The sequence below is a fragment of the Odocoileus virginianus genome, unplaced genomic scaffold (genome assembly GCF_023699985.2).
Source record: "Odocoileus virginianus isolate 20LAN1187 ecotype Illinois unplaced genomic scaffold, Ovbor_1.2 Unplaced_Contig_5, whole genome shotgun sequence".
In the NCBI taxonomy this organism is placed as follows: domain Eukaryota; kingdom Metazoa; phylum Chordata; class Mammalia; order Artiodactyla; family Cervidae; genus Odocoileus; species Odocoileus virginianus.
Genome location: NW_027224322.1, coordinates 2,878,290 through 2,901,583, shown reverse-complemented (window position 1 = coordinate 2,901,583; position 23,294 = coordinate 2,878,290). Strand labels below are relative to the sequence as shown.

The following is a 23,294-nucleotide window of genomic DNA, read 5'->3' as shown; positions in this document are numbered from 1 at the left end:
GCCCCCCGGTCCACTGGGTTCTGGTGTTCACTATGGCCTCGGGGCCCGAAGCCGGCACTCTGGGCTCAAGGCCGCACCCTGCTGCACCTCCAGAGTCCAGAGTCGGGGGTGCGCAGGCCAGCCCCCCAGGCGTCCTCGGATGCGTGTGTGAGAGGTAAGCTGCTGGCCCCGGGGTGCAGAGGCTGTCCCAGCTGGCGGAGGACCTGGTCCTTCTCAGGTGTCTGGTAGGATGGCCCAGGCGTCAGCCCCTGGCCTCCGCAGGGCAGGGTGCTTGGTGAAGGGAAAGGTGGGGCCCTGGGCCCTGGGCCATCTGTCCCCACGGAGGTGACGGGCCACTCTTGAGTTGTCTGGTCCCTGGTCCCCAACCTCCTGGAGAAGCTGACTGTGTCCTTGGGAGAGTCACCGCTGCTTAGCCCACCTTCTCCCCCACCTCCACCCCATGGGAGGTTTTTCTCTCAGTTTATTAACTCAGGCTCAGTCATCTTGACTTTAATTCCTGAACAGACCAAGAGTAGTCTCCCCACTGCAAGTCCCAGCTGGCCCACGCGGCCTGGAACGTGCCCGTCCATAGGCATGGCCGATGGGGCGTGTGTGAGGCCCCGGACGAGGCAGAGCCAACGGCTGGGGAGGACGGAAGGGTGCCCGCTTGCCTCCGCAGGGGGGCCCGGCCCTGGGAGCCCCTCCTGCATCTGCAGGGTCTCGGGGCCTCTCCCCGGTCAGCTCCCTCCCGCTGGCCCCCGGCTCCCGGGGGGTCCGCCCACAGCTCCTCCGTCTGTCCTGCGAGGTCCTCTGCAACCGCCACCCTCCCCTCCCCAAAGGGGCCTTTGTAAGTTCCCACAGGAGACCTCCCGCATGTGCGTTCATTGCGAACCCCTGGCCTTCGCTGTGTCTGCTCTGGTGGTGGTTGAAGGTCGCGTGGTGACTGCCCTGGCCTTTGCCCTGGGGCCTCCGGGGCTGCGTGCACCTGGTGGGACGGGGCGTGTGCCCCATGCCCTCTTCGAATGTCTTCCGTGTCACATGTGTCCATAGCTACCATCCATCCCTTGGCCTTAACTTTGAAATCTGGAGATTATATGCAAACATGTGTGGAGGCTCATGAATATGGATGACACTGGAATTTTATAAATTCTAAAATAAAACCCAAACTGGATACAGTGTGCTGAGACTCTTCTTATCACGCCCTGCCGAGCTCAGCCTCGGGGAACCAGGCGTGCCTGGCATGCTCTGGAGGGTCACTGGGCACCCCACAGACGCTTGGTGCGGCCCCCCAGCTGGCACAGGGTGCTCAGCCCTGGACTAATGGCCTCGCAGGAGCCAGGGTGCCGGGAGGCATCAGTGTTGGGGGCGGATGGTGACTGACACCTTCCAGGACACCAGGGGGTGTGGACGTTTGATGGCAGCGCGGTCATCCCTGGCAGCCAGGCCGGATGGCTCAGTGGTCTTCATTCAGGGGGGCATCACACAGCATAGCGCTGTCGGGAAGGCTCGTGGGGGTGTGCCCTGCGGAAGAGGTCACACCTGGGGGTTCCATCCCTGAGGCCAAGGTGGGACCACTCCAGGCGGGAAAGGAAGGCGGTGTGGGCAGGTCCTGCCAGGCACCACACCCCAGTGACCAGGGCTGTGTCTGTATGAATGCTCGTCACGCTGATGTGCTCACTTCATGCAAACCCAAGATTTCTTATGTTTCCATAAGTTTACTTTTAAAAGTCTGAAACAACAAAAACAACCATCTGGAAGAAAACGCCTGTGGATTTTGTAACAAGGACACGGTGCACACAGCCCCACTGCCCACAAACAGAAGGACGGCTCATTTTCTGGACTGTGGGCGAGCAAGCACCTGCCCCTCTGTCTCAGCCCCTCCCTGGTCAAGAGATACCTGGTGCTTCGTGAGGCCCGGATCTGTGGGTGTTACAAAGGCGTCGACTGGCAGTTCTGAGGAGAAGCTTGGCGGACTGTGGTGCAGCACTTGAAGGACCACGTGTCCTTGCTGACAGTGCTGTGACCTCAAGGAGCGCTCCCCTGAGAGTCAAAAGTGGGCACTGTCTCCTGGTGTCTACTGCGGGGCTTCCACCACGGAGCAGAGGGCAGTGAGCCGCCGGCGAGGCTGGGGCACAGCTCCTCTGTGCTCGGAGCTCAGAGGAGGCAGATGCAGGGCACTCACGAAGACGGGCGGTGGGTGAAGTCCAGCTGCAGGTGCCGTGAACCTCCCCGTCCTGAAGATGATCCCATGCAGACAGACGGGAAGACTTGGCGGAAGGAGAGCCACCAAGCGTCACGGGAGTGAATGTCCTTTCCTCTGAGTGCTTCAAGGAAGAGTCCAGTCTCCCTCCAAACCTTCCCCATCGCGGCGCTCGCCACCGTGAGGCTGCTGCTGGCCCAGGCTGGCGGGAGCCAGGCGCTGCCACAGGAAGCGCTGAACGGGCTGAGGCTGGGGCTGCTCGGAGGCTGTGGGCGGGCTGGAAGGAGCAGGCAGAACTGTGGGCCTTGTCAGAGGAGGGGGCTGCAGGGTCCCGGGGGCGGGGTGAGCAGGCTCACGGCTGCGGCCCAGAACAGTCTGGTTTGGGGCTGCCAGCTGGGGTATGTGGGGGGCAGGCTGGACCCTGCCTGGACCGGGTAGGAAGTGGCGGGGCTGGCTGGAGAGGGGACGCCACCGTTTGAGGGGCAGCAGGTACAGGGCGGGCCAGACGGAGGACCCCAAGTCCACCAGCTTGAGGGGAGATGAGCCCCATCCAGGGCTGAGGGGGCGGACATGTGAAGCCGGTGGAGGCCACCTCCCGTGCCTTCGAGGCCGGGCGGGGGGCAGGCCAAGGCGGGGGAGGCGCGACGTGCGGGGAGGCAGCGCACCTCAGCTATGGAGCCATCCCGTCCGGGTGACGGGGGAGGTGGGGCTGGGCGGGAGACATTAGGGAAAGCTGCCCCTGGGCACCGAGCGCCCCACCTTCCAGGTGCCCTGGCTGGAGTCAGCGGACCATGGGGCCAGCCCATGCCAGGGCCTGGGAGGCAGACAGGCCTGAGGGGCCAGGAGCAGGGCGGTGGCCTCTGAGGTGGGAAGCCTTTGACGGCATCACCCCCAACCCCGCCTCCAGGCCCCTCAGCTGCCTCCTGTGGGGCAAGCTGTGACTCCAGCTCCTGGCAACCTAGTCTCTGAGCCCAAGGCTTGGTTCTCTTTTACTCCGGTTGTTCCAAAAAGAGCCTGTTTTCAGGAAGGGGCCCAGAGGAGGATCGTGATTAGACTCTGACTGCGGCGCAGTGCGGGCGGGGGTGGGCGTGGGGGCTCACCTAGTTCTCAGCCAGCGTCTGCTTGGGGCTGTAGTGCTGCTTCACCTGATTGCCGCAGATTCAGGGATGTCGGTTTCCTCGACGTTGAGGAGCCACCAGCGCAGAACACCACGTGCTGGGTGGGAGCCACGCACCCCCACCCCTTGGCACATGTGCCAGAGTGGGGCTAGAGGTGGGCAAGGGCTCCGCAGGCGTGGGCTGAGCTGGACAGCAAGCATCAGTGCAGGAAAGGAAACTCCCAGAAGAGGCAGAGGCCGCAAAGCAGACCACCCCAGCCTCCACGGACCTTGCAGTGCCCAGGGAACTCTGGACAGAGGCCAGGCCGAGAGGCGAAGACGCAGAGGGCCGCCCTCTGCCCGCGGGGGGACAGCAGGGGCTCTGGCCTGCGGCCTCCCCCATGCCCACCCCGCGGACCATGCACTGACCTTGGGCGGAGCCCTGGGGTGGGAGTGAGGCCCAGCATCCTCCGGGCCTCGGCACCTCGAACACCGTGACGAGGGCCGGACAGGTGGCCCTAGAGTCCAGTAGGTCCGGGAATAATGTGCATCATCCTCCCGGAAGGCCTGATACCTGTGGGAGCCACGGGGCGAGGGAGGCAGGTTGAGGTGCCAGCTCCCCTCTCAGCCCGCCACCTGCTCCCCGCCGTCGAGCTCAGCCCGCGGGCGCCGGGAGCGCCATCCCCGCACCGGCTGATCCCCTCCCGCAGTGCAGCTCCGGAGGCGGTCTTTCGGGTAGCCGGGCCCTCCCAACCTGGCCGCTCCGGATGCCGCCCCGCCCCTCCGTGGGAGCCCCGCCCCCGGCGCCCTCACCCATACGGGCGGCTGCGCGCAGCGCTGAATCTGACTGGTAGTGGGCGCGCGGCAGGAATTGGGCCGAGAAAGCCAGCAGGAACGCCCGGGCTGCCGGCGAGTGAGCGCGGGGCCGCGCGCCCCGGTCGGCCCGCTGTCCCCGGGGACCGCTCCCGTCGGGCCCGGCGCTCACGTTGCTGACGCCCGCCAGGTGCGGGATGCCTCCAGCATGTGGAACAAGATGCCCTTGTCCTGCGCGCGCTCGGCCACCGGGCGGATGAACTGGCGCGCGTCCAGGCGGATCTCCACCCAATTGCTGAGCAGCGCGAAGAGCGGCGTGAGCAGGCAGGCGGCCCCGAAGGTGGTAATGAAGCCGAACTGCGGGACTGCGGGGATAAGGGTCGCCGCCAGGCCCTCCGGTGGCCACGGCCCCCGCAGTCCCTCCGGTGGCCACGGCGTGCGACCCTGACTTCTGCCCGCCCGGTTTCATCCGGTGATAAGGACCACATGCACCTTCGACCCGACACTGCCCACAGTAAATACTTCACCGCGGCCTTCAGGGAGGCCGGGGGACCACCCCTGCCTGTGTCCACAGTCCCTGCTTTTACTCATCCCGCAGACCTCAAGGCAAGGCCTCCTTCTCCAGGAAGCCTCCCCGATCTGCTCTCACAGCGCTGGGTGCGTTTCTGGCCATCCCCAGCCTCCCCCTGCTGCCTGTGGTCTGGGACTCTTAACTGTCCTTCCCAGTGCCGCGCCCGCCCTGTGAACTCTTGGCAAGATTCTCGGAAGGGGCTCCTTGAAGGGGGCTTCTGGCTCTTACGTCAGATTCCTAAGGAGAGCCTGGGACCCGGAGGCCTTTCGTCCAGTGGTCACCCGCTCACGTCCTGAGGAAGCACATCCCTCCCTGTGCGCTTTCTGCCCTCCTCACCCACAGAACAAAGCCACTGCCGTCACCCCTGTTGCTCTGGCCACCGGGAGCTCAGAGCAATGCCTGCCTTGCTCAGATGCGGCAGTTTTGACTGTGCTGCGGTTCTCCCCTCTGTCATCAAACAGAAGGGCCGCATGAGATGCAGACCCTGGCCTCAAAAAGTGCAATCACCCCATCCATGCGGGGGATGAGCCCCAGACACAGGCCCCCTCCTGGCAACGGCACTGGAGGGTCCAGCAAAGAGTGTGGGCATCGAAAAACTGTCCGGAGAAGTCCAGCTCTCCAGGCCATCGCCGCCTCCGTGCAGCCTCACCCCGGCCTGAGCGCCCTCACTGCTCTCCTCACGTCCTGCGCCAGGCTCTGGCCCTGGCGTTCGGGGGTGGGAGGAGATGAAGGCCACTCCAAGCAAGCCCCGTCAGTGGCCCCAGGTCCTCTCTGAGTCTCTGGACCTGGAGCACTGCCCCTCCTGCCCTCAGCCAGCCTTTCTTGAGAGCTCCCCGCCATGGCCCCACCATTCGTTTCCTGATCTCCCCCCGCCAGGCTCCATCAGGGACTCCCTGTCACACCCATCCCTACATCGTATTTCAAGGCAGATGCAGGCAGGAATGCTGAGGCTGGAAGGCCCCTTGGTGGTGCAGTTACCCTTCCCCACGGTGCTGGTGGTGACAGCCCCTACCATGGCCTGCCCATCTCGAGGTACCCGTCAAACAGGCCTTCAAAGGGCAAAAGCTGGTAGTCCGCCTCTACCTCCCAAGAGCACCTGGCTAGCCGCCAGGGAAACCACTGCCTTCCTCTTCTCAGAGCAGAGCCGGAACCCCTGCCAGCAGCCCTTTAGCTTCCCAGAGACAGAAACACCAGGGTTAAACAAAAAGGAAACATCAGGAAGACAGCCCTGTTCTCCTGAGCCCTCCCCTGGTCACCCTGCAAGGAAAGGCAGCAGGAGCTGGAGGCCTGGGGCCCAGGGTGTGCGGAGCGAGGGGCAGGCCTTCTGCACCCACATCCCCCTGGTGAGGCAGGGTGCCAGCCTCCCCCCAAGCTCCCTTGGGCAAGAGGAGGCGGCAGGAGCTATGTCAGGGAGGGAGCGGATGAGGATCCCGGACGTGAGCGTGTGCGCGCTTCTCTGCCCACACTTGCACTCGTCCGGCTACACCCTGCCTGCTGTAATCCTGAATTCAGTTTCCCAGCACTGCCTGCCCTGAGAATCAGGGCCACGCCACAGAAGGCACGTGATTGGGCTAAAGTCTGACAGCCATGCTTTGTGATGCCCGGGAAGTCTCCGGGGAGATGAGGTGTGCAGGGGCTGGTGAGGGTCCAGCCTTGGGCTGGATGTGAGGCCGCCCCTGGGTGGGGCAGTGCGAGGGCTCTGGCCTGGGCGGGGAGGGGCGGTCCCAGTTGCCTTGATTGCAGCCACAGTGGTGCCAGTGGGTGGAACCAGGGGATGGGACCCCAGTGTCCCCATTAAGGGCACCAGAAGCCTGGGGCCTCCCCTTGCTCCTCCCTCCCCAAAGAACGCCTGGCCCAGCCCCAGTGGGCTACAGACAGGAAGGACAGGTGGCTGGGGCAGTGCCCAGGAACCCAGGCTTCCTGCCCTCCAGAGGCAGCCCCGGGGCAGGAGACCCCGGTGAGCGCCTACAGCAGCGACACAGGGTGGGGGCATCAGAGAGCCTGTGGGCTGGTAGCTGGACATGCCTGAGTCCCTGGGGTCCAGGTGGGCGGGACCCGCCTTCCCCACAACTTCTCCTGGTGGGGCTGGCTGGCCCAGACGATCCCCAGTCCCATAGTCCCTGGATGCTTTCCAGGCGGGGGTGGGGTGGGAGACTCACCCCGGGGAGCGCAGGCACAGGAATCTCCTGCACGGCATTGATGACCTGCTTGCCCACCATGATGACCAGGAGCTCCTGGGCCAGCTCGGCAAGGCAGCCCCCAGCTGCACACTGCAGCGTCCGCCCTTCAGGTTTGCTTGTGGGAGGGACCAGCCTCAAGGCATCCATCCTTTTCTGGGCCTCCAAGGTGGCCCCTGCCACACCCTCACGCTCCTTTCAGACCGGCCAGGGGCACCTTGACTGCAGAGACCCTCCTTCCCTTCCTTCCCCATCCTGACCTCACTCAAGCCCCCGCAGTCTTCCCTAGGTCCAGCGGGCAGATGTTACAGGACATCAGAGTCATGGCCATGTGGCACCCTGGGCTCTTTGGGGAACCACGTGGAGTCACTTGGGGTTGACCCTAGCCTATCTGGGGCATACCCAGGAGGCAGGCAGGCCTCACCAAGCAGGGACCTGATGACGCCAGTGAGAGGCGGGTCCCGGGGCTCTTGGGGGAGCCTGTGGGACGACATACCTTGTGCTGGGTATTAAGCTAGAGGGTGTTGTCCTGAGCTCTTGGAATGTCAGCCCACAGTGCAAGATGTCTTCCCTATCAGGAGAGGAAAATCTGTGTGAAAACACAGCCAGTGCTGGGGAAAGCAGTGCAAAATTGTTCAAACACCTGGTTCCAGCCATACTTGTGCTCGCAGAGTCCTGTATTTTCAATAGAGGAGCCCAGGAAACTGCATTTTTTGCTGGAACCATTTTGAGTTGGGACTTTTCCTGTTGATAACCGCATACCGCCTGCTTGCCTGCTGTTTGCCATGCACACTCCTGCGCTGAGTTTCAGCCCATTAGCGCTGTCTCCCCGACAGTGTGAACCTGGAGAGGGTCCCTAGGGACAGCCCCTTTGCAGGCAGCTGTCAGACTGGGTCACAGCTCTGACCCATGGAAAGTTGCTGTTCTCCCTCCTCCTGCAACAAATGGGAGCAGAGGGGCTTTCAGGGGAGGTGTTCCATGGCAACTTCTGGACCCCTACCTGTGCCTCCTTGGCCCTCAGCCAGGAAGGGACCGGATGGTCATTTTGAGAGTTTTTCTACAATGTCTCAGGCGGGTTGGGGCAGAGTTGAGTTCACAAGCCCACAGCGGTGACCCCCCCACCTCAAGTGCTGCTAGGGGCACCTCCTTCTGCACAGCCCCTGCCCCCTGCATGCTTCCCAGGGTGACATCCGCACCAGTGAACTGAGCCTGGGCCTTTCCTTGGGGTCTGCTCTTGGGACCCCGCATAGCAGCGAGGCTTCATCCTTCAGGAAACCAGCTTCCGCTATCCAGAAAACAAGTTCCCTGACTCTCAGAGCTGCAGGTGAGCCTGCTTGTGCTGACGGGGGCGGGGGCGCCTTGGGGAGAAGCCCCGTGGGGGGCCGTCAGCCTCTGCACCTCCAGCTTGCTGACCGAGCTTGTTGCAGCGACGGCGCTCATGGCCCATGACAGTGACTGGGGCTGGGTTCGGGTGCGAATCGGGTGCCAACGGGGACAGGCGGATTGTGAGCTTCTGTGGACGGCTGTCTGAGTGGGGTCCGAGGAGGGGCACCGCCGGCTCTCCGCGCTCACCTCCTCATTGCGGACCCCAAGCAAGGTGTGGCAGTTGCCGGGGTAGCCGCCGAACCTGGGGAGAGCCAAGCCTCCGCTCCCGCGGCTGCCCGTGGCCCACCTGGCTGAACCACGGCGGGCGGGGGGGTCACGGCGGGCATCGGGGAGTGACCTCTGTGCCCGCCCACCTCCCCGGAGCTTCTGGGCGGTGTCAGGGCCACAGGGGGCGGGGCGTGGGCGTGACCGTCGTGTGAGGCGTGGCCGGGCCACGTGTGGTGGGGCCGGGCGAGAGCGATGGGGCTTGGCCGCTGGGGAGTGGCCGACGCTTGTGGGCGGGTCGGGTCAAGGAAGGGCGGGGGCCAGGGCTAAGGATGGGTGGGGCCAGTTGGGATGGGGCGGGCCGAGGCGGGGGTCAGCCGGGAGGGGGCGGGGCAGGGACAGGTTGAGTAAGGGGGGCGGTCCAGTAGGGAGTGGGCGGGGCTAGGGCGGGCTGAGGTGGATCAGGGTTGCGCCGAGGCGGGCCCAGGAGAGCGTGGGCGGGGCATGGGCGGGGCGGGCTAAGGCGGAGCGGAGGCGTAGCCAGGGCGGGCCCAGTGTGAGTGGGCGGGGCGTACTGATGAGGGGCGGGGCTAACCGGGAGTGGGCGTGACTGGGGCGCGGGTAGGGCGGGCAGGTGTGGCCGGCGCAGACGCTAACCTGCTCTTGAAGAAGAATGTGTAGACCGGCGAGTGGAAGCTGACGAACTGGAGGATGGACGCCCTGCGGGTGACAGCGCGCTCAGACTCTAGGTGGGCGCCCCTCTAGGGCACAGCGGGCCCCTGCGTCAGGCACCGCCCAGGCTCAGGGAGTGAGGAAAGGGCCCGGCGCCGGGCGTTCAAAGAGATCCGTTAAGGAGGGAGCAGAGGGCGCGTTCCCAAAGCTCTGACTTCAGGACCTTCTGGAAGCGCTCCGCGTAGGGGAGGAGCAGTGCAAGTGCCGATAATAATTAACACGATGCGGCTCCGGAAAGCGGGCTGGGCACGGGTCTGGGGCGCTGGGCGCCAGAGGTGCCCGACAAGGAGGCGCCGAGACGGCGGCGGGCCCCAGGAGGCCGGCTGGAGGACACTCCCAGGCCCCGCCGTTGCAGGGACATTGTGGGCGGCTCCCCAGGGCGCTGTCCCTGGCCTCCCGCACGCTGTCACCCTCCACACTCTGCCCCAGTCTCCCCGGTGTGCGCCGGGCTCTGCCCCGTCCCGAGACCAGGGCTGCAATTTGTGCAGTTCGTGGACGGATGGATTTGTCCTTGGGAAACGGAAGGGGGGTCACCGAAGGGGGGGAGCGCCCCGCCCCCGCCAAGGCCCCGCTCACTGCTGTTTAAGGGGCTTCACAGGGAGGAAGGGACGCGTCCGAGCGGCTCCTCACTCATGAGAAAAGTATCTGACTGGCCGGCGCCCAGCGCTGTTAGCACTCACCCCATCTCATCAGGACGTGTGCCCGGGGCCACGTAGATCTTGGAGAGCATGAGGATGAAGACGAGGTGCACCACGGACCCTGTGAGGCTGGCGATGCGGGAAGCCTATGGGGGACCGAAGGGTGATGGAGGAGGGAACCAGAGCCCACCACCCAGCCAGCCAGCAGGAGCAGGGATGGAAGCTCACCCAGGCTGCGAGAACGCTGTTGTCCGACCCGGACACCAGGATGGCCCGGTACATAGTGATGGACCCCTGGCACAGAGCACCACGGCCACCTGTGGGGCAGCGGGTGCGTGAGCCTTGCAGCTGCAGACTGACACCCCAGCACCCTCAGGCCACAGCCACGTGCCGTCCCACTCCCAGACCAGGCTGTGTGCCCGGCTGCTCCTGGCAGGTTGCTGGGCAGCAGGAGGTGGCTGGCCGGGAGAGGCGGGGAGGGCAATCGTTTAGACTTAGAGGTGGGTGACTCTGCGACCTCTGGGCGGCACAGGGGCCTCTGTGCCTTGTTGTCAGCCAGCCCCCATCTCACTAGGCAAACCTGGGAGTTCTTGAGATCTCTGAGGGGGGTCAGTTAAGAAGTCCCTGTGACTAGAGGGCAAGATAGGGTGAGGGGACCTGTGCTTGAAGCATGCCCCAGGCCCGCCGCCAAGGGGAACTTGCCCCAGCCCCCTGCTCCACACACACCTGCCTCTTAGGGCCCAGATCCCTAGCTCCTCCCTGGAGCCCAGGAACACCATGGCCTTTCTGAGGACAGAGAGGGCCTCTTGGGTCCCAGAGACAACACCAGGCCCTGCCCCACGGTGGGGAGGGGGTGCTACTGCTCGCTGAGGCTCGGAGGACAGCGGCCTGATGGGCAGCACCCGGCAGCGGGGACCCTCACCACTGTCAGGACCACCACTGAGCTGGCCAGCACCTGGTGCAGGCAGTTCCTCTTGGGGAATTAGGGCTCGTCCTCAGTTGGTGGTGGGGTTCAGGGTTGTTGTGGGAGCTGAGTGGAAAACTGGGGCTGGGGCCTCTCCTGGAGTTGGGGGAGGATGGTGCTCAAAGGGGTGCGTGCTGGGGGCGGGGCCTCGTCGGGGGACTGCCCACCTCGAGGTTCCTGGAGTCCCAACAGCCCCAGCGTCAGGCCAGCGGGTGCTCATCTGCTTCCAGGAGCAGCACGGCCCACAGCGCCGTGAACAGACTCAAAAGACAGTGCCTCTGTGGTCAGGGAGCCGGCCGGCCTGGGCAGGGGAGCAGGGTTTGCATGTGCTTGGGACCGGGCCCTTTTCTCCCTCCTGTCTGGTCCTTGAGGAATGCCCCCCAACACCCCATCCCTTGCCTGCCCACCGTTGTGCCCTGGAGGCAGTGACCGTCTAGTGTGCAGGAGGGAGCAGTGTTGCCCCAGAACCTCCCCCACCCCCGACTCAGGATGAGATGAGCCTGGGGACTCGGGGTTGACGCTGCAGTGGGTGACACTTTGGGGCACTAGGTTGGGGGTGACTGTATTTTGCTCATGGGGGCCAGAAGATGGACTGTAGTGGCTTGAACTGTGCTTCTGAAAATATACGTCCTCCTGGACATACGTTCTGATAGACAGGTGATCAGGATACAGCCTTCCTTGGAATAAAGGCCTTTGCATGTGTAATTAGGATGAGACCCCAATGAGAGCACCCGGATTGGGGGGACCTGAAACCAGCGACAAGCCCTTGTAAGAGAAGGGGAGACAGACATGGGCCCGCACAAAGGGAGAGGCCACGTGAAGACAGGAGAGATGGGAGCAGTGGGGCCACAAGCCAGCAAACGTCAGGGTTCCCAGAGCCACCGGACATGAGGTGGACGCCCTGCGCCTTCTCCAGAAGGAATCAGCTGTCAAGCCGTACTGGACGCTGCCTTCAGAACCGTGAGAAAATCAGTTTGTTGTTTTAACCCCCATTTGTGGTCATTTGTTAGGGCAGACCTAGGACACTGGTGCAGACAGGTTCCCAGCAGGTTGTCGAAGGCGTGTCTGTCTGTGGGTCCCTCTTTGGCCCCGAAGCTCTGCCCAGGGAGTGTGGGGTGCAGGCCTGGTGGCCGGGCTCAAGGAAGAGCTGACCCACCCTGGAAGTGTGCCGGCTGACGGAACCTGGGGCCTGAGACTCTGCCTGAGGGTGGCAAGGTTTGTGTGTTTGGGGTCCTGCTCTTGACCTTGGCTGCCATACCTAATAGCAGGAGTAACAGGAAGAACTCCCATGGTGTCCACCGTCCAGCTGCTCCGCTGAGCACTGCGGGCTGGGGGCCAGCTGGCCTCAGCCGGTGGGGACACTGCGCCCCGGTGAGTAACGCACAGGGCGCTCCACCTTCGATGGTGCCAAGTGGGGATCCCCGGAGGGTCATGGCCAGAACTGGGGGAGTAAGGGGCTGCCCTCCGCCCTCGCCTGCCTGCCCTCCTACCTGGCCCAGGGTGTGGGCATGGGAGAGCAGCCAGAGGGGCAGACTGGACAGAGGGGGCACAGCTCCAAGCTGTCTCCACCGCGCACAGCGCCTGCCTTCAGGGTGGGGTGGGGCTTGGGGGGCGGCTGCAGGGAGCAGCAGGGGCCCCAGGCCCTGCCCTCCCCGACACCTGCCTTCTCCGTCACCACCACTGCCTTTGCCAGGCCCAGCATTTCTTTTAAAAAATGTATGCAATGATAATTTTTGAGATAACTTTTTGAAATTTCAGCTCTACATTACGATAAAAGCCAAGTTCTGTCTTTTGCTTATGATAAGAGAAGTTGACACTATTGTAAGAAACAAGGGCACGTGCCAATAAAATTAACCTAAGGACACCCCTGTCCACTTGTGTCAGCCTGGGAGCACACCTGTCTACCTGTCAGCCTTCCAGCCAAGCCCCAGGGCCCTCCGTGAGCCCCAAGGGCTGGGGTGGCTCTGTGCTCACCTCTACCCCCAGCTCTGCCCCGGGCCTGGCACCTGGGAGCCCCTCCAACCACACACCCACCTGAGGAGACATGGGGCAGCCTGCGAGCGGAGGGCAGAGGACGCTATGTGGGTGTCTCAGGACGGCATGAGGCGTCCACCAGGAACACCAGCATGCCCACCTCCGCCGCTGGCAGCACCCAACCTGTGTAGAAACTCTCAGGGGGGACTCTGGGGTCGCCTGTGGGTGGTCTGGGTGGGCCTGGTCTCCAGGGCTGGGCTGAGCCCCAGGGGGTTCTGCGCAGCGGCACAACCTGTAAGGACACCTGTGGGGGCGGGGTGGGGGCAGGAGGTGCAGGGCCTTCCGGGAGGAAGCCATGACGGGATGGCCCCCAGGGAGCGCTCCTTGCAGCTCCGTCCTCCTGCCCTCGCCCCCGACTCTGGACCTGTCCCCCTGTTGACCTCAGCACCTGACCCCCGGGCTCCCGTGCCCCCCAGAATCCCCTTTCCTGAGCCTCAGTCACTTCCCATCAACACGCGGGGTATGGGGGCCCCTCCTGGAGAGGCACCCTGCTTAGCGGACTTCAGTCCTGGAGGCTGGGGTCGTTCTTGACGCCTCTGGCTTCACACCCAGCCCGCCATGGCCAGGTCCGTCACGTACGCCCCATCTGCCTCCCACGGGTCACAGCCAGAGCCGCCCCGGCTTGGTGTCCGGCCTCCCCTGCGTTGGCCAGAGTGACCTCTGAGATGAAAGTCTGTTGAGAACCCAGAGGAGGCCCTGCCCATTGTGCCCCAGGGCCCTTGCCCTCCTGGGGCCCTGCCCACCCAATGCCTTGTCCCCCGTCCGGGTCCAGCGCAGTCGTGGGTGGCCTCTCCTTCTGTGTCCCGTCAGGGCACAGGAAACGTACAGCTCCCCAGCACAGCTCGCCACTGGGGCCACTGAGGGGCCACGCTTGCTGTCCTTGGAGCAAGAAAGGGCTTCAGCAGCTGGGACGGTGGGAGTGTGGCTGTGTAGGGTGCGGTGGAGCCGTGAGGAAGGCGAGGAGCCTGGGTGCCCGGGGCAGACGGTCAACCCCTGGGTGCCAGCCTGTCTGCAGGAGGCAAGGGGGCAGCTCTCCCCGGACCCCGGGCAGGCGTGACCAACTCCGGGGCGGGAGTTCCTGGGGTGGCCCTGGGCTTCTCAGGACATGCCTGGTGGGCCGTGGCGTCGGGAGTCGAAAGGGGCCCCCCAGAACAGCCATGGTGAGGGGACACCTGGTGGGGGGAAGCGGCTGGGCAGGATGGAGCTCGGCCAGGGCGCACTGGCCTCGGAGGGGTCAGCGTGGCCGCTGGCTGAGCCCCCAGGCATGGCTCGCCCCTGGGGGCACCGACTAGCAGACGTCACCCTGAAGGCCAAGTTGGGGCCCCAGGAAGCCCTGAGGGGTGTGGGCACAGGACCCACCGAGCCAGGCGAGTGGAAGGCCACCTTCTTGCCAAAACCCTTGCGCACGGGGCGCACAGGCTGGTACTCTCTCCACTCGCCCCGGCGGGCCCAGTGCCGCAGCCAGATCTGCTGCTGGCCGAGGCCCGGGGCCTGCGGGCCCTCTGGGGGTGTCGCCGGGGGCCCTGGGGACGAGGAGCTGCCAGGTGGGGAGACTGCAGGTGGGTGGAGGCGCCCTCCCCGCACCAGGCCGGGGTCTAGATGTGGGGGCTTCAGGGCTGCCCCTCTGTCCTGGGTGGACAGAGCAGCACTCCAGGGAGCAGGACCGCTGCTCCAGGGCAGGGGGCCCTTTGGGGTGAGCGGCCCAGCAGGGCCTCTCTGAGGGGGGCCTCTGTCCTGGGGCTCCGGGGTCCAATGAGGTGCGGAGGAGGCACCTGGAGGGGCCACCTGGGGGGGCCAGTGACTGCGATCTGAGCAGGCTCCCTGTCTCTGGGCGGGGGTCCTGCCGCGCGAGTGAGCAGACGGGCCAGAACGGGAAGAGGTGCTCCGCAGCACAGTGGGCAGACCCCCAAGGTCACATGGCAGGGGGCAGACCCCCAGGTCACACAGCAGGGTGCGGGCCCCCGCCCATCTCCTGACCAGGCAGTGGACTCTTTGTCAAGGGTGGTGACATGGTGGCTGAGTCCGGTCCAGCGGCAGCTGGTGCAGTGAGCACCCCGCACCCAGCAATACCCAGGTGACCTGGCTTTGTGAGGGACGCGGGCGACCTCCTGAAGGGAGGCGGCTCCCCAGGGAGCCGGCCTGTCCCATCAAAGGACTTGTCACTGCTGCCCCACGGCCCTGGGGCAGGACCTGGCATCCTTCTTGCCTGGAAGCTCCCCCTCTGGTGCCTGCCCCCGCTCCAGCCCCCAGGACTCACATCGGGGAGGGGAGGCTGCGCTGAAGACCCCTGCCCCCGGCAACCGGTTGAGCCCAAAGAGGCTTTTCCTCTCGCAGCCCTGAGGGCCTTGGCCAGGGTCTTGCGCAGCTGGGGGTCAGGTGGGAGGTCTGTCACGGGTTGTGTGACGGCGCGGCAGGAACTCGCCGGTCCTCCTGTCTCGGGGCTGAGCCTCCGACAGCCTCCTGGGGCCCCGGCTCTCCGGATACAGGCCCCGGCGGCGGTGTTCTCACACTTGGCAGGCCTTGGCTGGGAGGCTGGCTCGCGGGCTTTAGTCTGGGTTTGACCCTACGCCCCTCCAGGCACAGCCTGCACTGGCCCTTCACCCTGAGCAGCCGTCCCCCTGACGGGAGGCCTGTGTCAGGAGGGGGGCCCAGCCCCTGCTGGGCAGCCCATGTGGCCATGCCCATTGGTCTGCAGGGGCCAGTTCTCCTGGGCAGACCCGTCCCAGCCCTCCCCCGCCGCTGGCCGGCCCTGCCCGCGCAGTTCTCAGGGACACTGCCCCTTTGGCCTCCGTGCTCACTGACCTGCCGGACCCACACCTGCCCGGGCCCCGTGGCTTTGGCAAGTCCCACCAATCCCTGAAGGTGATGTGCACTGGGGCCCTGGGGGCCTGCGGGCCCGGAGCGGCAAGGTGGGGACGGGCTCCCAACCGTGGGGCCTCCCCTCCCTGGACAACACAGGTCAGCCTTCTGATGTCCACAGAGGCCTCTGCTCCCTGCTAGGGGTCCGGGGTCTGGGCCACAGGCTCTGAGCAGGGTCGGGACCCCCACTCACTGTCTGGCGCCCGTGGGCACTGGGGAAGAAGGGGGCCTGGCTGTCCCCCTGAGGGACCCACAGGCGTGAAGACTCGGAGCCCAGCTGCCTGGGCCTCCGCTGGGTCCGCAGGGCAGCCTCGCCTCTGGCCACATGGGCGGCTCCTGCGTGGGGCTCTTCCTCTCCTGAGGTCACAGGAGGTTCTTGGATGGCATGGACACCCCCAGGGCAGGGTGGTGGCGGTGCTCGGGCCAACGAGCCCATGGCCGTCTGCGTGCCCGGGAGCTCCAAGCGTGGCACCTAAGGCCTCTCTCCAGGAGGTGTCTGGCTGGTGGCTGACCGCAGGGCCTGCCCTGGACCCAGAACCTCGGGAAGCCCTTGGGTGGGGCACGAGTCTGCCCCCCAGCCAGAAGGGAGGTGTCCTCAGTGTGGGGGTCTCTGGTGCTGGGCACCCACTCGGGTCCCCCCAGGCCTGAGTGCCACCATAACCCGCATGCTGGGTGAGGCTGTGACCAGCTTCGGGGAGTCATGTGCCAAGGGAAGGGCTCCAGGAACAGTGTAGAGCGGCCTCTTGCATTTTCTGTGTGAAAGGAAGTCCTGGGTCGCCCGCCCGCCCACTGTGGACTCGGAGCTGGGCGGGGGTGGGCCTAGTGTCCAGGGGAGAGCTCGGGGAGAGCGGCAGGTTCTGGTTCACCCACTTGGTGATTCTCTCACCTCCACCCCCTGGTCCCCGCCTGAGGCTGTCAGGGGCCGGCGGAGCCCCCTTACTGGACAGTTTGCTCACTGAACCAGCAGGAGTGTGACTCTGGGGCACGTCAGGCATGGCCTCAGCAGGCTGCTGGGGATGCCCAGCCACTTCAGCAGGCGGCCGGCCGGTCGGAGGCCCAGTTGTGTCTTTTGGAAAGGATGGTCGGTTGCCTCCCATCCTGAGGGGACACGGGCGCCAGTGCTGTGGGGGTGTGCGGCTTTGCTCCCGCCCACTGTGGCCCGGCTGTGGACCCTGTGTAGACCAGGTGAGCCCCTCCCTCTCCGGGCCCCGGGCCCCAGGGCTGCCCCGAGGCCCAGAGCCATCTCAGCAGGAAGGAGTGTGAGAGCAGTGCCATCCCCTTGTCCACCCCCATGCCACGACAGTCCTGGGCCGCCTACAGCCTGGGCCGCAGAGCAGCCCCAGGCCTGTCCTCCTGAGGCTGGCTGGGTGGGCCCTCAGCAGGAGGCCTGTAGGTCCAGGCTGGGGGTCCAGGCTGCCTTGGCTGCTGCAGACATTGCCTGCCCCGCCCCAATCCTGCCTCGGGGGGCGCTGCCCCACCCAACTTGGCAGCAGGGCTTCTGGGAGCACCGTGGAGCGGGGTGTCACAGGCACCCTCAAGGACACGGAGCAGGAGCCCCCAGGCTTGTAAGCAGCAGCGTGTGTCATGGTCACAGGCATCCCGTACCCGCAGGGGCAGCTTCAGATGCAGATCATCCACGTGGGAGCAGAGCACGCGTGGCCCAGGGGCATGCAGGAGTAAGTGGTGCACCGAGGGGTCCTCGGCCTACACGTCATGCAGCGGGGACCGCGGGCTCCATGAGAGCCTGGGGTGCACGCGTGTGTGCACAGGTTTGTGTGCCCGTGGCATATGCGGGCATCTTTGCACATGGGAGTGCACATGTGTGCATGCCTGTTGCGTGGGTGCACTGTGTGTGTGCATGAGTGTATGTGCGTGTCCATTCACACTGAACAAAGAGGTGTTTCCGTAGCTATAGTAAAAACTCACTAGCGCCGTTTTAAACCCACGTGATAAATAGCAGGTTTGTGGGCCTGCCTCTAGAAGCCGCCGAACAATGACAGTCACTGCAAGGCCACCGGGGCCACCAGCTATCCTGGTCTCGTGGGCAAGAAACAGCTTCCGCAGGTAATGACCACACATCTCTGCCTTTGACAAGCCATGGGGCATCTGTTGACATCATGCACGTACAACAGAAGTGTGCACATGGGGTGTATGCGAATGGAAGGGTGTGGCCAGTGCCCGTGTGCAGAGGTGCCCCAGGCTTCCCTGGAGCCCTGAGCTGGGGACCTTCAGCCCCAGGGCCCAGCGTCCCTGTTGAGCACCCTGGCTGTCCCAAATGGCCCCCTCAGTGACTCTCAGCTGTGGCTCCCGTCACGGCCCTCAGGGCTCCCCCAAGGCCGAGGCCAAGGCCCCACCCCTGGCCAGCGGTGGGCACGTGTGTCCCCGCTGGCTGAGATGTGCGCTGAGGCTGAGGCCCCGTCTGCTCTGAGGGCTGAGGGCACTGGGCAGTGGGTGGTGGCTGCCGCCCGTGCTGCCCCCGGGGGTCCCCCACGCCCACTCAGGGCGACCAGTCTGGGGGGAGGTCTGGCAAAGTCATGTGTCCACACCTGTGCGCCACCTGTTTCCATGACACAGGGTGCTTTTCAGCCCCTCCCCTCATCAGACTGTCGAGTGGGTCCCAATCACTGGGGGGTCTCAGCTCCAGTCCCACCCCGTGCGTGTCTGCTGGCTTCTATGCGGCTCTGGAAGGGATCTTGGCCAGCTGGGGGCGGGGGGCGGTGGGCAGTGGGGGCACCCTTCCTGTTCCAGAGGGCGGGAAACAAAACATGAGGCGGAGGGGATGCCACGTGGTCCATCAGCCAGGACATATCGATGCTGGTGCCCAGGACGGCCAGGCCGGAAGCGTCCAGGACCCAAGCGCCCAGCATCAATGAGGACAAGGTGGATGGCCGAGCAGCAAAAGCGCAGAAGAGACAAGACGGCTGCTCAGACACCTGGGGACACACAGAGCCCGCGAGCCTGCAGAAACGTCGCATGTCTTTAGGACTCGGGGAGACGCGGCTGCGGACGGCAGCTCTGCTCACTCGGCAGACTGTGAGACTGATGCCAGCAAGTGTCCACAGGGGTTCCCGGCACAGCCGGGCACCAGTGTGGCCCGGCTCAGTCTCACGCACACAGTGAGCAGTCACAGCAGCCCCTGTCTGCGCACCTGGGGGCAGAGGGAGATGGAGGCGCTTCACCCAGGATCGTGGGCGGGCGCTGCCGCCCCTGCGACGCGCGTGGGTCTCGCAGCTGCTGTGTCAGGAGGAGCGGCCCCGAGTCCTTCCGTCAGGTTCAAACAGACAAAGCCGAGCTGTGTTGTTTGGTGGCGTGAAATGTGTCCAGAGACAACCAAGAATCACAGGGATGTGACTGACCTCAGGGCTGGTGACTCTGATGGCAGAGCCTGCCCCGTGGACCGGAGGCCGCTGGTCAGAAAGGAGGGTGGCAGACTGGGGGGCGACCCGGGGGGTCGGGGCAGAGGGTTGAGCGCAGGGCGCCGCAGCTCGGACACAGCTGCCTCCACCCGGCTGGAGCATCTAAGTGACACCAAGTGTTACAACCCACAGGCTGCAATGGGAAAGGCTGCCAACACAGAGAGTCAGGGTGACCAGTGTCACGTCTCCACCAAAACTTTAACACCGGAGGTGGAGTGGGTAAACACAGGGTGGCTCCTGAGTTTCCAGGGACCAAGGGCTCTGGTTTCCCCGAGGAACTTGGCCTCCTGTGACAGGTAGGGCTTGATTACACTGGCCTGTGGTCTGTGGATCCGCAGCCACCGGGGCTCACTGAGGGCCGGGCCCCCAGTGAGACGCTGGAGCTTGATCTGACCCGTGGTCCTGGGCACCGTGCCCACAGGCCTGTGTGGTGAGGTCGGAGGTCACAGAATGAAGGCCGAGCCTGGGCTCCGCAGTCACCCCCCTGCAGTGGGACCACGTGTAGTCCGGCCTCGTGAAGGCTGCCCAGGAAACTGTCTTTCCCTCCAGGCCCCACGTGCGCTGCTCTTGTCGTGGGTGGCGTCCAGCGGCTGACCCTGCTTCAGGTCCTCCTCCCAAACGAGGACAGAGTCTGCTGGGAACCTACAGGCACAGAGGCGGGGACGGGACGTCTGGGCGCCGCCGGCCCAGGGAGGAGCCCTCCCCGACTCCTGGGTGCTGGGCTCCTCCTCCGTCTCCTTCCCAGCCTCTGTTCGGGGCAGGAGGGCTCCAGGGGAGCTTCCGGGACAGCCCCGCAGCAGCCGAGGGGGACAGGGAGGCCTGGGGTCGCCCTCAGAGCCCCCGTGGCTCCCACCTCCGCAGGCGAAGCCCCCTGCTCCTCTGGAGTCTCCGGGCCCCTCGAACGCTCCGAGTGTGAGTCACTCCAGCCTTGGATCCCTCCCTGGAAACTAGAAAGACTGGACAAAGCAGGAGGTTCCCAGGAGTCCTGTGGCTAGCACTCTGCGCGTCCACTTCCGGGGTCTGGGTTCAATCCCTGGCTGGGGAGCCCAGGCCTTCGAGAGGAGGGACCCTTGTGAGGTGAACCCTTCATTCACTTCCGCTCTCTCCCTAAGGGCGCTTTCCAAACTGCAAGGCAGGACAACAGAGCCCGAGGGAGCCGAGGCCTTGCTGGGCGGGGAGCAGAGATCAGACTTAGGGTTTGCCGAGGAGGCTCGGGCTTGAGGGGACCCCTGGGTGCTCGGAGCTCCTGAGCTGGTCATGCCCAGAGGCAGCTGCCTGAGGGGGCCTGACAGAACCTCAGGAGGGGCTCAGCGCAGCAGCTCCTCCAGGGAGGGGGTGATCCCCCTAGGATCCTCCCGACTTCCCAGCTGAGGCTGCAGGAGTAAGGACCTCACCACAAGTGTGAGACGCACACCTTGGTGAGGAGCACAGAAGCAAAGTGTGCCTGAGCTGACACCTGAAACCACGCTCGGGCAGATCCAGGGACCCTCCTCCCAAAACTAAACTCGACACTGTACAAGGTGACAGAGTCAGACAGACCCAGAGACGAACCACGTGGTGGAGCTAGCAGAGAAGCGTAAGACAACGACAGTCGTTGAGCTAAAAGACAGAAAAGAGTTAAGAATGGACAAAAGATTTGATTAACAAATGAGAATTCTTTATCCAGCAGAAATGTTCTTCAGAAGTGAGACTGAAAGAATGGAAATCTGAGAGATTCAGTCCCATGCAAGCACTCCCCAGGAGACACTACAGGGAGCCCTCCAGGCTGAGGGAGATCCTCCCAGGTGGGAGTGTAGATGAGCAAGCTCGAGCAACAGCCTAAGAAGGCTAAATAAATAGGTAAACACAATCGTGACACTGTCTCCATCTGCAGACGGCGTAATTTGTATATAGAAAATCCAAAAGAAGTCACTAAAAAAACCATCAGAACTAATATCCTTGGAAGGAAAGTTATGACCAACCTAGACAGAATATTAAAAAGCAGAGACATTACTTTGCCAACAAAGGTCCGTCTAGTCAAAGCTATGGTTTTTCCAGTGGTCATGTATGGATGTGAGAGTTGGACTGTGAAGAAAGCTGAGCACTGAAGAACTGATGCTTTTGAACTGTGGTGTTGGAGAAGACTCTTGAGAGTCCCTTGGACTGCAAGGAGATCCAACCAGTCCATCCTGAAGGAGATCAGTCCTGGGTGTTCATTGGAAGGACTGATGCCAAAGCTGAAACTCCAGTACTTTGGCCACCTGATGCAAAGAGCTGACTCATTTGAAAAGACCCTGATGCTGGGAGGGATTGGGGGCAGGAGGAGAAGGGGACGACAGAGGATGAGATGGTTGGATGGCATCACTGACTCGATGGACATGAGTTTGGGTGGACTCCGGGAGTTGGTGATGGACAGGGAGGCCTGGCATGCTGCGGTTCATGGGGTTGCAAAGAGTTGGACGTGACTGAGCGACTGAACTGAACTGAACCGAATATCCATTTTGGCAAGATTGGAAAATCAACATACAAAACAACTATATCTCTATACATTAGCAGTAAGCAAGCTGATAATAAAACAGAAAAATAACTCTGCTTACAGCAGTGCCAAAATGAAACCCAAATAAATTTAACAAAAAAAAAGTGCAAGACTTATACACTGAAAAGAGACAAATGCTGTTGAAATAAGAGCTCCAGATAAAGGCAAAAACAGTCCATGTGCAGGAGTGCAAAGGCAACATGGTGAAGACAGCAACAAACCCCCAGCTGACTTACAGCTTCAACACAATCTTGATCAGAATTCTAGCTGGAGTGTTTTTTTTTTTTTTTCCAGAAATTGAAAGTTCAAAATTCACTTGGAAATACATGAGACCCAGAATAGCCAAAACATCATTGAAAAAGAAGAACAAAGTTTCAGGATGCATATTTTTAATTTTGTAAGTAATTTTTAAATTTAATTTTTAAGTAATTCAAAACTTACTACAAAGAGAATAATTAAGACAGAGTGGCACTGGCATAGGGTAGACATATAGATCAACGGAATATACTTGAGATTTCAGAAAAAATCTTGTATTTTACAACAATTGTTTAAAACAAAGAGGCCAACACAATCCATTGGGAAAAGAATAGAGATTTCAGTATATGATGCTGGGACAGGTGAATTTCCACTTGCCAAAGAATAAATCTGAACCACCTACCTAACACCATATATGAGAATTAAAGTGGAGTTAAGATAAAAAAGATCACAAACCTAGGTATAAGAGCTAAAATGATAAAACTTTTTAGGAGAAAACATAGTTGCAAGTCTTGATGAGTTGGGTTTAGGCAGTGATTTCTTAGACATGACACCAAAGGCACAGCAATACAAGAGAAGATTGGTAACATGAACTTCATCAGCATTAAAGACCTACCTACTTCCAAGCCCGTCATCAGGGACGTGACGAAGCAACCACAGAGCGGGAGAAAGCATGTGAAAACCGTGTGTCTGATGAAGGACTTGCATCCAGAGCATATGGAACCTTTATAACTCAGTGAGAAGAAGACAGACAAATAGAGCGATTTTGAAATAGGCAAAGACTTTGAATAGAACTTTCTTTAAAGAAGATATATATAGATTGTTATATATCTGTATATAGATTGGCAATAAGCCCAGGAAAATATGCTCAATATTAGCCATCTGTAGGGAAATACAAATCAAAATCATAATGGAATTTAGAAAGATAGTAACGATAACCCTATATGCAAAACAGAAAAAGAGACTCAGATGTATAGAACAGACTTGTGTGTTATCGAAACATGTATATTATCTAGGGTGAAACAGATCACCAGCCCAGGTTGGATGCATGAGACAAGTGCTCGGGCCTGGTGCACTGGGAAGACCCAGAGGGATCAGGTGGAGAGGGAGGTGGGAGGGGGGACCGGGATGGGGAATACATGTAAATCCATGGCTAATTCATTTCAATGTATGACAAAAACCACTGCAATGTTGTAAAGTAATTAGCCTCCAACTAATAAAAATAAATGGAAAAAAAAAAAAGAGAACAGCTGTGACCCGGGTTCAATCCCTGGAAGATATAAGATCCTGCAAGGCATGTGTCATGGTCAAAATAAAATAAAACAAAGTAAAGTGAAGTAAAAGACTTTGGACAGCAAGGAGGTCAAACCAGTCCATCCTAAAGGAAATCAGTCCTGAATAGTCACTGGAAGGACTGATGCTGAAGCTGAAGCTCCAATACTTTGGCCACCTATT

The 23,294-nt window shown here is 62.2% G+C and overlaps 1 protein-coding gene across 1 annotated transcript; it reads right to left on the bottom strand.

Moving 5' to 3' along the window:
- Positions 1-267: 267 nt before the first annotated feature.
- ANO7 (anoctamin 7) lies at positions 268-17,239 on the bottom strand. The gene is given in 31 exon segments (XM_070463597.1): positions 268-2,456; positions 3,280-3,373; positions 3,376-3,445; positions 4,030-4,178; positions 4,266-4,292; positions 4,295-4,453; positions 5,682-5,754; positions 5,756-5,830; positions 6,819-6,929; positions 8,409-8,463; positions 9,084-9,146; positions 9,409-9,631; positions 9,839-9,863; positions 9,865-9,942; positions 10,025-10,090; positions 10,368-10,376; positions 10,704-10,856; positions 10,928-11,025; positions 11,028-11,061; positions 12,251-12,285; positions 12,288-12,502; positions 12,795-12,814; positions 12,874-12,930; positions 14,154-14,347; positions 15,052-15,159; positions 15,362-15,483; positions 15,597-15,682; positions 15,847-16,095; positions 16,610-16,656; positions 16,659-16,751; positions 17,137-17,239. Coding segments are annotated over 30 exon segments (2,850 nt in total). The 3' UTR covers positions 268-2,456; positions 3,280-3,320.
- Positions 17,240-23,294: the final 6,055 nt, after the last annotated feature.